The sequence below is a fragment of the Drosophila teissieri genome, chromosome 2R (genome assembly GCF_016746235.2).
Source record: "Drosophila teissieri strain GT53w chromosome 2R, Prin_Dtei_1.1, whole genome shotgun sequence".
NCBI classification, from domain to species: domain Eukaryota; kingdom Metazoa; phylum Arthropoda; class Insecta; order Diptera; family Drosophilidae; genus Drosophila; species Drosophila teissieri.
In genome coordinates, this window is record NC_053030.1 from 14,065,564 (window position 1) to 14,078,401 (window position 12,838).

A 12,838-nucleotide genomic window follows, 5' to 3' on the forward strand; every position below is an offset into this window, starting at 1 on the left:
CCAATCCATGCCAGGCACTTTAATTATGCGGACCAGGGGCTTTAGGAGCGGAGTAAGTGAAACAATGGCGCACAAATTACATTGGCAATTCCAAAGTTGCAGCCGAGTCCAGACTAATTTAATAAGCAATTCTGCTTTGTCATGCCACCAGCTATGCCAGCTCCCTATTACATGTGCATGTGTTAGAAGTTCTGCACTCGAAACAAATCATTGCTAAATATGTTCCCAAAAGTTGTGGCCCCCTTCGTCACTACAAATGGTATGAACATACTAATCTTCATTGGGAGATTATAGCCCCAATGGAGCAATAGAGAAATTAATAGTTTAATAGCCAAAAAATTAATATTGTACTGTAGTATGTGGTCCTTCTTTCATTCGTTTGATATTCAACTCAAACTATTTCTGCCAGTGTAGCAGAGAGTGTAGGCCGCAGGCAGCTAACTAACACTTTGGGCTCCTTTCACGCAACACCTTTGAAGGTGGCAAGTTGGGTGGGCGGTGGTTGGTGGGCGGCCTGTGGTGGTGGGTGTCATGTGGTGCACAGCACTTAATGAATTTCATTGATGCTATTTATTAGCTACTTAAATGAATTTTACAATAATTTGCGAGCAGCCCAGCGGACCACACGGCACCTCTGCCTCTCCTACACTGCTGACTGGCTTGGGCGCTCTCCATTGAACTCGATTTTAATTAATTAAATCATCGAAGGCGCACACACATGCCAGTGTGTGTGTTCTCCCTTTTGGCTTTGTGTGCTTGGGGGATGATTTACAGGCAACAAAGGCGGAGAGCATGGGGCGCATGGGGCACATGGCCATGGCACATGGAAAGAATGAGGAGCTAGTGGTATCTGTTATCGCAGCAGCAGTGCAGACAGAAACCCATACACAGGAGCAGAAAGCCATGCTATAAATTGAAGTTCAATTGAATTATATCAAATAGTTTGCTGTGCTTTTGGTGGCTCCGGCATGAAGAAGCAAAACTGATTTGATGGCAGCAGACGAAGCACATGGCAGACACAAGCAGACAGTGCGGCCAGAGCAGCCACATCAGACAAGAGTTCAACTGGAGAACAATCAGAACCATTAACCTCATTTTACGAGCGAGGAGCCACAGCCCCTCGCCATCCCATCCGCCGGCCAATTAATGCTTAAGCCAAATCATTTATCTATTGAAGTGCATCCCGAGCACTTGGCACAGTTTTAATTGCCAAGCAGAGAATCTGGGATTCCGGGATTCCGGGTATCTGGTTACTTACAGCGACGTCAGTGAGTTGAGATGCTCAAAGGAACCGGGCATAACGCATGAGATTTGATTGTCGTACAGATTGCTGCAACGGAAAGAGATTACGCAATGTCAGGTACTCGTTTGCAGGTTGTGGATACGCTAATTAGAGGGTAATCAAGTTTTTATCGGCCTTGAATGGGAAATTAAATTGTAATATGTTTGCAGTTAAAGATTATTTTATGGTAGTGACTTTTTCTTTTATTGTTCAAGCACGGAAGTCAATACATCGTGTTTATACGACACAACGAAGGCAAAACAAACAAACATACCAATTTAACCTCCTCCATTTCTTGCAATCCCATTGCAATTTAAATAGACTTACAGCGTTTTTAGTTGGTGGAGTCCCAGGAACATCTTGTTCGAAATCTCCTTGATCTTGTTCTCGCCCAGCTGCAGCTCCTGGATGTGGGATGCACCCTCGAAGGCGTTGGGCTCGATGCCGGTCAGCTGGTTGCGCTTCAGCTCCAGCTTCACCAAGTGCGGCAGGCGGCCAAAGAGGCCATCGGAACTGATGCGTCCCAGTTCGTTGTCGTTGAGCAAACTGCCAAATGAAATAATATATATCGAGTTAGGGTGAGCGAGCGGTGGCGGTGGCGGTGGCAGAGCAGGATGCAGGGCCATGGAATCCGGAAGTGGACTTACAGCTCAGTTGTGTGCAGGGGAATGTCGCGCGGAATCTCCTTCAGGCCCCGGCCTGTGCAGTCCACGGTGGTGCCCTCGCAGTGGCACATTGCCGGACAGTCGGAGTCCATGCGGCACTCGCCGGACAGCTTCATCCGCAATTCATCCCAGGAGCCTGCGGAATGCGGAAAGGGGGGATCGGGGGATCGCTTCAGTTGGCTGGTTAAGTACAAGGACACTAGCAGCAGTCTTACATTTGAATTTCTCCTCGCGCAGCGATTCAATCCGACGACGATGCATCCGCTTCGGTGACTCGCAGCGGGCTCCACTCGTCTCTATGGGATTTTTGTGCAAATAGTCGGCCAGCCAGCGCAGATTGCAGTCGCAGAAGAAAGGATTCTTGGCCAGATGTCTGTGTACGGGTGTGTGTGCAAGTGTGTGCGTGCCCAAATGGAAAGAAAGTAAGCAAAGAAAGTAGCATTGAGCATTCGACTGAATGGCTGAAATGGTTATGCAGCAGGACTTCTGAGGCGGGGATGGTATTGGGGCACCAAGACGTTGCCTGGGCAACCGAAGGGAAGATGGGCGATGGGCTACCGTGGAGGCTTGAGACGTCTTAAAAGTGCACCAGCCTTGTGGCTACGACATTTCCGTTGTTGTTCTCCCTCGCTCGCCGTTGTTGTTCTGCAACTATTTAAAAGCGATTCCCGGCAGACAGGGTTGCCAAACGCCTGTGGACTGCGCAAATACTCGTAGTAAATGTTTTTAGTATTTCAATTGAGTTAGGAAGGCAGGTCCCCGAAGAATAGGCTAGCTTGTTAGCTAGTCGCAACTCAATCGATTTTATTGGCAACTATTTAAAATGCTTTTTATGCGTTCTGGGATAGAGCAGCTAGTGGCCCATAGGTGTTGGTTAGCATTCTCTTACCAATCAACTTTCAAACTTTATTTATTCCACTGTATAGTACTGAAACGGTTCCAAAAGTTTGCTCTTAATTGGATGATCTTTTCAATATTGAAAGGGAAACATGTGCACCAATACGGTATGCCAATTTATTAACACGATCATTAGCATATCAACGCTGCGTAGGAGCGAGAGATCTCTTAAGTAGGAACTGAAATATGCGTGAGCAACTAACCGGAAAGCCGACAACCCTGGCAAATACTTAACCCACTCAAGCATACAAATCCCTCTGGCAGCCGCACTTATGGCGCCCCCTGCCCAAAACCCATCTTTCAGAGCCCGTGGCCCATCCAAGATTCTGTTTTGCTGTTTCTGTTTTTCCATTTTTTTTTGCAGCTCCATAGCCGAGCGTACATTTATCGATGCCAAACGGAGAATTCTTCTCGGAGCCTTCGTCTTTTGTTCGCTGGAAAGGCCGAAAGTCTTCACGGTTCACAGAGAAGGGGATGGATGCTGGATAGTAGGTGCTCGGTGCTGGGTGCTTGATGCTGGGTGCTTGGTGCTGGGTACTGGGATGATGTGTCAGGGGGCGGGAGCAGCTTCTTGTTTGCTGCTAAACAAATGTCAACGCGAACTCTGAAGCGGACTCAAGGCGGGCGAGGGCGAGGTGGGCGAGGGAGGCGGGGGAGGAGGGACACAGTCAAAGGCAACTACTAAATGCACTTCAGAGGTTTAACACCAAAGTGCCTGCTCCATTCAAGATGGGATCCCGACATGGGCCTGTTCCCCACTCGAGTGCTGCGTTGGTGGGCGTTAAGGAGGCGGCGTTCAGCGGGCGTCGAGAGGTCGAGGATTGGAGGAGTAGGGGAGTGGAGGAATGGGACTTCATGTACTTACACCGTTTTGATGCTCTTCATGGCGTCGAATGTGCCATTAGCCAGCGACTGGATGTTGTTGTCGTACAGGGAGAGCAGGCTCAAACTGTGCAGGTCGCGGAAGGCATCCTTGCGTATGCACGAGATCTCGTTGGCGTTCAGCAGCAGCAGCTGCAGCGAGCCGAGTCCTTTGAACACGCCCGAGGGTAAGTCCTTTATTTTATTGCCGTACAGCACGCTGATGGGATGATGCCACGATGCCATGATGCCATGATGCCGCGCGATGGTACAATAGCCATGTTGACGATGGGTGGAGCCGACATGGAAAAGAACACAAATAGAACACACGACGAATGTTAACAAAGCTCGAAAAAAAAGAAGAAAAAAGCTTAAAGAAACACACAAGCCCCGCCAGGAGGTGGCACAAAAAATTACAAAAATACAAAATCACTCTGCGGGCAAAGACAAAGTGGTTAAGTTCTTGTTGTCGCTGTCATTCTTTTTTGTTGATATGTATGGGGATGTGAATGTTGATGTTGCTGTTGCGGGCGGCAACTGGTTCCCTTAGCCCTGATCAAAAAGTTAGTCGTGACACGCAAACTTCTGGTTGAAAAGTAAAGCCAAAGTTTAAAAAAAAAGCTTCAATTTAGCTCTTAAAATTCATTTGAATAAACATAGGTTTAATATACATTTCCGCGTTAAAACTCAAATAAATCTCTTTAATCTCTACCCCATATTTCAAGTTACCTCTAGACACATAGTAAATATCGTACTTTCTAAAGGAAAACTTTTTTTTCGATTTAACTGACACAGGAAGTAACATACTCTCCCTTGCAGAAGTTCTAATTGGGACAAGCACAAGTCCAAACGTAATTAAAAATGCAGAAAATAAAACCCCTTTAATGTGGCTGCCATTAATTAAGTCCGTGTCACGTTCTCAGCTCCATCACACACGTGCTCGTCGACGAGCAGAACGAGGAGGTGGAGCAGGAGAAGCAGGAGGAGCAGGAGCTGGGTGTCCACACGGGCAGGGTAAGCCGATGCCCGATGCCTTGCGGTGCAAGCTGGCAGGAACGCTAAGCGTGGGCCGATTAGCTTGCTTCTGGCCTGGCCCAGAGGCACCTCTTGGCCCATTCCCCTCATTTAAGGTGGTTCAGGTGAGTTTAGTCGAGTGCGGGAGCGGGAGCAGCCGCAGGGCAGCTCAAGTGAGTGCACATTTTGTTCTGCAAAGGCTACTTGTTGCACTGCAGCAGGTAAAGTGGCAACAACACCTCCACCAGCGGGTATTATCTACTTACAGAGTGGTTAACTGCTTTAGGCCGCTTAGTGCATCGTGGGCAATGCGGGAGATGTTGTTGTTGGACAGGTCGATGCGTCGCAGTCGTCGAAAGCTGGAGAACGATTTTGGCGGCAGTTCCGTAATGAAGTTCTGCTCGAGGCGGCTGTAAGAAAAATCCAAGGGTTAGTTATGCAAATTCAGAGGGAAGCAGAGGCGAAGCCCCATCCAAATCCAAAGATGCACCACTTACAGCTCGGTGGTGTCGTCGGGCAAGGTGACGGGCACACTGGTCAGACTCTTCTCACGGCAATCGACGATCCCGTCAGCGCAGCGACATGGGTGCGGACAGCTGTTCTCCGCCCCGCATTCCATCGGTGCGTGCTCCGTCAGACCTGATGGACAAACAATATGGTTGGGAGATTGGGATAAGTACTTGGCGAATTTAGTCTTGCTCCGGTTCGAGCTCCGGTAGCTGGGAAAACGAGCATCCGATTTGGATCTGGCTTGCTTTACAACCAGCAGTATCGTAATTATCAATGCTACTGCACAGCCGCTCCTCCTCCTTCTTCCTCCATTGGGGGGATGAAGAAGGGGATGCAGCAGCTGGGGAAATGGATTTGGGGAGGTGCAACTCTAACCAGCCGCTGGTCATAAATGTTTACCCACATAATTCCATGGCATTTCATACAAAACGAAAGTCAAACAAGCACGGAATTATAGTTCACTTTGGGGGAATGTGAACTGTAGATACACTTTACTCAAAATCAACATAGTCGCGACCTACAGTTTAATTATTGCTATATTTTTAATAAAGTCAAACTGAGAAATGAATATTGGGTAGCAAATATAATATTACGTTAAACATCAAACATGAGAACTTGAATCATTCATCGTAGAGCTCAATCTATTCATTAATCTGCCTATCCTAGGGAAAATTCCCCGAAATATCGTTTATCACAAAGCGTCAGCAATGCGAACCCCCAGAGTTCCCATCATTATGGGCACTAGAGTATTATCCAACTTGACACGGGTCATCCAGGGATATATCATCTCATCTGCATACTCATATCGATTACAGATATGACCAGAAAAACCAACCACAACGCAAAACAATGCGATATACCCTAACCATTCCGCAGAATTGGTTGAGCCAAGAAACTCGTTTCATGGCTGCATCGTTTTGGGGCGCATTTTCCGCTTCATTGAGCGCTTCACGCTCCGTCTTCGGCTTTGCTTTTCGTTTTGGCCACTTCCCATTTCCATTCCCATTCACTTGGCCCGCAGCTTCATCTCCATCTCGTGCTCAAGTCTTAAGCCTTCGCAACCGAGCATCCGCGCATCCGAGCAACCGAGCATCTGCATCGGCATCTTTCAGTAAGAGGAGAAGCCAAAAAATACAAACACCAGGCAATGATTTCGACGGCGTTAAACGTTTTGGCAAACACACGACCTCGCGGAAGACGAAAGCGGGGGATAATATGGCCCAATGGATGAAGCCACCAAAGCACCAAGTGGTTCTTGCCAGATATTGAGCTGCTGATGGTGGTGGTGGTGGTGCGGACTGGTTCGTGGGCGTTCGTGGCAGTGGGGGTGTGCCCATATGACTGCTTATGATTTATGCCCGCAATGCTTTGTTTTCCTCGCTTTCGCATAAAAAACTAATTAATTTCGACTACGAATGGTGGGTGAGGGGGTGGTGAGCTGCAGAGCTATCGAGGGGAGGAGCGGCCAAATGTTGCCCATTTTTGGTAGCATTCAGGGAGTGGAAGCTGCCACAACATGTTGCACAAAGCAGCGGGCCATTGGCCATTACATACCCGAGCATTTGAACTCCTGGTCGTGCAGGTCCGCCACGTTTTGGCCCTTCAGCTGCGACGGCGACTGGCAGCGGGTGTAGGGCGCCAGGCGGGTGGCACTGCGGAGGAACCGGGACAGCCAGGACAGATGGCAGTCGCAGGCGAACGGATTGTCCGACAGCCGGAGTGCCCGCAGACGTCCCAGTCCGCCGAAGATGTTGTGCGGCAGCGAAGTCAGGTTGTTGTTGTTCAGCGTGCTGCAAAATGCAAGTGGAGAGGAGGAGGTGGTCAGTATGAAGCAGATGATCCCAGGCCTTATCAGCCAACTATATCTATTGGCCAGTTATGGTTATGGCAGCAAGGGTTTGGCCTGGCCAAAAGAGCACAAATCGGGTGCCGATCAAAATTTAATTAAAATGCCTAGCAATATCGTGTTTCCTGGCCTCTCTATATGTGGAAGCGCTTTCTATCTTCTAAAAGCCACTAATTTGAAAACCTCTCATAATAGAAAGTTTAGTCCACTTGCGAATTGGTTTATATTATTGGTGATATTAAACTTTATTTTCATTAAAGAGTACTTCGTGTAGCAAATGAATTATTCATGTAAATTGGTTTGTTATGATTGGGTTTTACATCGATTTCTGTTTTATTTGTAATCCAATTAAAGTAAGTTGAACGCCGATTTGCACATTATCTACCAACACGGTTCAGCTTTGGCTAAGCCACTTGCCATTTATCAATTTGGTCCTCTCGCTGCCTTCTAATCACTTGATATATGAGCTCCATTTCGGCTGCGATTGGCTTATCTGGCCACAAAGCTAAACCATTTATTATGTAATTTAGGCAGAGCATTAACTGATTGATTTTTAATTCATTCACTAATTCCCATTTGATTGATTAACAAAAGGCACTAAATCATTGATTAATTACTCGACCGCACTGGCACGAAGCTCCATTGATTGGCTACCTAATTTGGTTATTATCTCCCTTCACCATTGGCTTATTCTGGTCCGAAGTACTCACAGTATCTCCAGCTCCACCAATCCTTTAAAGGCGTGCTCATCCAGACAGGTGATTTGGTTATTGTCCAGCTGAAGACTCCGCAGCGACTGGGCTCCCTTGAAGACGCGTCTGCCCACGGTGGTGATGACATTGTTGGATATGTCCCTGGAGGATTATCAAAGTCAGAGGTTAATGATCCGATAGCGAGTACGATGTGAGTGGTAAGTGTCGACTACTATCGGCTACTTTGGAGTTTACTTACAATCGCAAAAGACTCGCTGAACTTGTCACAAAGTTTTCAGGAATTGCCTTTAGTCGATTGTTGTTTAGGCGTCTGATTGTTTACAGTGTTGGATTTGGTTTTGGTGTTTCGATTTCAGTTTTTGATTTGATTTTGATTTTGAGTTCGATTTTGGTTTTGGTTTGATTTGGTTTGGTTTTTGGTTTTTTGTGTTGAGACGAGCATTTTAGGTACGCAAAACGAAACGTAACGAAAGCAGAGAGAGACAAAGAACGGTAGAGATATGCAATAAAAATAAACAAGAACAAAAACGGGAATCAGATACAAAATGTTAATAATACAAACTAAATCTGGCATCAAGCTAAATTCAATTTGCACGCTAGCTATATTCTAAGTCTAAGAAAATATCAATTGATTATAGTAAGATCCAATGTGGAGATCATCAAAAATCGGTTAGTAGTGAGTTCAAATTCAATATTCAAAAGTTATTCATGCAACTAGCATTACTGCAAAACAAGTTATACCCTTATAGCTAAGCTACTCACAGTCGCTCGAGTGAGACCAAATCTTGGAAGGAGTTCCTTTCGATCGTATGGATCTGATTGTCCGTCAGTTGGCTGTGGAAATTCAAAGTTCGTTGAGTAGTTAATCGGGCAATTTCGATTTAATGTTCTATAATTTGACTTACAGCATTCGCAGCTTGGTCAGCCGCTGGAAATCCGTCTCGTATATCACGGTCAAATTGTTTCCCTGCAGCTCGCTGCGAAAATATAGATAAAGAAATTACGATTACGATTACGATTACAGAAATTGCATTAATTATGTTGCAAGTCGCTGCGTTGAGGATGCAACCCAACAGGCATTCATTCAGACAGGGCGATAATTTTTTTTAATTGCTTGTAAGACAAGCGGACAACAGCAATCTGAGATATGAATGCAGCTGCCAAAGGTAAAATCGAGCTGGATCCACCGGGAAAGAGTAAGGAGTAAGAGGTACGACGAAGATTTCTGTTGCGGGTTGCTGATAACGAGAATATGATATTTAATCATTGAACACGAAACGGCTGAGATATACTCCGCGACCCGCCAACGAGGCCAGAACTCGTTTCTCGGCCAGAAACGCAAGAAACACAAAATTTGTTACCTGTAGATGTCATAACAATGAAATGCAACCGAGGGAGAGAGATACAAAAGACTTCAGTTAACCGTGTGCGCATGCGCAACCATCTACAAACAACAAGTTGGTCTCAGCTGCTCACTTTTTGAGTAAGGTTCGACTTCGAGTTTAAGTCTGAATCTGAGTCTGAGTCTGAGGAGTCTTTGCTGTTGGGGGCCCAAACAACAGGTAGGAAGACCTTCGGCGACCCAGACGTAAAATATTTTCTGTGCGGCTTAAGCCTTAATGAATCTCGCATCAAGTTGCCGATGATGAGGCGGCGGCTATACCACATGTGTTATGTACGTGTGCCTGCTGCTCCTCAGTTCATCCATGGTATCCACACACACAGGCACATACGTCTTTTTAATGAGCTTAATATCTCTTCGAGATGTGGGCATCTCTAGCTCAGATCCCACTGATTACAGCAGACAGACCATAGTAAGTGCACGGCAAAAAAACATAATAACATAACGATATCCCATGCTTATGCGGGATTATACATTTGATAACATTCAAGTCAAAAAAATTACCATCAAAACATAGCTTAGTCTTCAGATTTACATTTTAATTAAGCTGAGATTTGCGTTGTGTGATTCGTTCGTTCGTTGCGTTAAATAACCAAGTTTTCTCTCTCTGTAACTCAACCATATCAGATGGTCCAGCAAGATTTTCAATACGCTTTGTTTCGCTTTTGTTGGGTTAAAAATAAAAACAAAAGTCTTGCTCGTCGCCATCTAATTGCCAAACATTTTTCAAACGCTTCTGGTGGTGCTTTTTATGTAATTTGTTTAAATCACTTTTGGTTGGAATGGCCGTATGCATAATTTTTGCCGTTTTCCCTGGCTTATAATTAAGCATTTAACTTCATTAGATGCGTGTGGGGCCCGATATAAAAGCATTCTGTTGGTTGCTTTTCGCCCTCCGCTGCCAATTAGATGCCATCTTGGGGTTTGCTCTTTTGTGACCAGGCCAGGCCAGGTGCCCTTTTCTCCATTTCGGAAACCGAGGAGCAGAGTAACCGAGGAACGGAGTAACCGAGGAGCCATGGAACATCAAAAGCAGCTGCCACCTCGTTTACCTCAGCTATAAATTAGTCGTTCTCAGGTGTGAAGGGCCACCGCCAAGCAGTCAAACAGCCAACCAGTTCAAACAGCCAAGACACCCGTTTTCCACAAATTAGATATGCAAAAATGCTGTCGTGTCAATTGAATCAACTGTGTGGGTGACTGGCAGCCTGTCAGCTCAGAACTCTTCCATTCTGGCTGGCTATCCTCTTCGGGCTGGCTCCCTCTTCACCCAAACCCCTTTCTTCGCCCGAGGGGGCTTAGTAATTAAATGGCAATGACATGGACGGGGGCGTCGAATGTGGGGGATGGTGAAGAGCACAATTTGCCAGAGCCCCAGTTTGCATTTGCCATTGTTTTTTGTCCGGACTCCCATGTTTGTATGTATGTACATATATACCATTCAACTGTGCTCCAATGTTGGCCATCCCGTTCGGTGCACATGGACACGGCCAATAGTTGTGGGCATGTTCAATATTTGATATATGCTTGTGTGCCGGGCTAGAAGGTTCTGCTCAGCATTAGGGTGTCACAAGGTTGGTTGGAAGCTTTTTAATTACTTTATCTATTAAAATCAAATTCGATAAACTGGGACTATGACTGGTGGTGCATAAACTATGAAAAAGTATTTAAAAATTTGTAGGTAGATGGATTTCCGTTTCAAAATCGAAACATTTAAGATGCTTACTATGGCGGAATATAAGATAATGAAATTTGAGCTAGGTAAGTCACTTAAACTCATACGTGCCACAGACAATGCGACTTAGACTGTGTTCAATTTCATTGAAACAAAAGTATTCTTCACCTTTCGAGTTTCCCCCGCCTCGGATGGCTTTGGGAATTAATTCCCCCGCTCCAACAATATAATCTGTTGAAATCATAATTCCCCCAAGAGCCTTTCCATCACATCCTCACCTGGTTGCCAGTCGCTTATTTTGGTTCTTTCGCTGCCCCACTTAAGCTCAGCCTAAGACTCTTGACACATTCACCCGCACACACTTTGACACCCAGAACATCATCTGCAATCTCTCCCCCTGGAATGTCACTCGAAAAATGGGACATATACATATGATCCGTGGGCCCTGAGGCACCCTGTGCATAATAGAGCATAGTATATTATAGTATAGTATGGCATAGTACGGCATAGTATGGCATATATCGTGCCCAGGTCAGTTCAGTTCGGTTGAGTTCGGGTCTCTATTTTAAAATGCAAATATGTCGTGCATGTTGATATGTTTTCTGTTTCTGTTGGCTCACTGCTGGCTGGTTTCTGTGTTTTATATTGCTCTCTGTATGCAGCATTAAAAACGAATAAATACAACAAAAAAAATACAAATAAAAATAAAAATGAAAAAGAGCGCAAATAACAGCAGCCAAATGTGTCCCTGAGCACAGTCGCCATCCAACCAGCCAAGTTGCAACCGAGTTGGCCCGACTGCTTATAACTGGGCTATAATGCTATAACGTTAATGCTGCCACTGCCACTGCCGCTGCTGATATCTGTTATTAATTTATGTAGAAAACTGCAGCCACGACAGCGGGCTTTTGAGGCCGCTGAGGTTGGAGTTGAGTGCTCGAGGATGCCGCGGGTGGCTGGGAGGTGGTATTTTGCATACACTTGCTAATTGCCGGCGCGTTAATTTATGTGGCGACTGTGAGCGATGGACACAGAGTGGAGATGGAGATGGAGATGAAGGAGTCGCAATGGCAGGCGGAATCGGAATCGCAGCCGCAGCTACAGTCACAGCCACATTGGCTTAATGCATTCGACTCTGCAACGTGCAACATGCAACAATTATTGCCGCCTGGCCACTGATGCGCTTATGCGGCTCCTTCGGCGACAATTAATAAACTTAATGGCGATTTAATGTAAGCAGCTCGCTCCAAAGCTGGCTTGCGGCTCCCTGGTAGCCTCGTTGTCCGGCTGGTTGGTTCTGTTTCTGTTTCTGGTCCGGGTCCTTTTCCTGGTTTCTGGACCCTGGGGACCCTTTTTCTTTATCGCTATCGACACGACGACATGGTCACGGCTTTATTTACTTCCCCACACCAAACCAACTACCCTGCGAACTGCTGCTGTTGTTTGCCTATGCTGATTTTTAAATAAATACAAATCGCACCAATCCCGGCCAGCAGCGGGTCGTGTGCGTCCGGACCCGGGTCCGGCTTTATTATTTTAATAGAGTGTGCCCAATGTTTGAACAATTGGCAACGGGCAACGGGCAACGGACAACGGGCAACTGGTGAAAGGAAGGGCCATATTCCATAATTGGAATTTGTCATGCAGCTTCCCGACTGGCCAGCAGAAGGAAGTATCTGAATGGATATCTAAACTGAACGGATGGAAATGGCAAGGTATCGACATGGCATTGGCGGAAGTCTTTGCTGTCCCATGGGGGAAGTGTCTTTCTGTTGGTTTTATGTCTGCTCAGATTGTTTGCATAATGGCATTTCAATATAATTGTGAATTTAATATTGATTTATGACTGCATTTCCAATGGGAGTGGTGGTAATTGAATGCTGAAAATAGCACTCACACCTCAAAATGTTACTTAAATAGAAATCAATAAGGGGCGCGTGAGCTAGAATATGACAAGTAAATACAGCTGCTAG

General features: G+C 46.0%; 1 protein-coding gene across 1 annotated transcript in view; it reads right to left on the reverse strand.

Annotated features, from left to right (window-relative positions):
• The window catches only part of LOC122612336 (protein slit), a 53,179-nt gene that overhangs the window by 8,022 nt on the left and 32,319 nt on the right, over nt 1-12,838 (reverse strand). Inside the window, 12 exon segments of the mRNA XM_043785880.1 lie at nt 1,259-1,330; nt 1,610-1,828; nt 1,930-2,083; nt 2,163-2,320; nt 3,710-3,925; nt 4,986-5,129; nt 5,217-5,358; nt 6,784-7,019; nt 7,786-7,929; nt 8,027-8,098; nt 8,551-8,622; nt 8,694-8,765. Of these exon segments, the coding sequence (XP_043641815.1) occupies nt 1,259-1,330; nt 1,610-1,828; nt 1,930-2,083; nt 2,163-2,320; nt 3,710-3,925; nt 4,986-5,129; nt 5,217-5,358; nt 6,784-7,019; nt 7,786-7,929; nt 8,027-8,098; nt 8,551-8,622; nt 8,694-8,765 (1,701 nt within the window).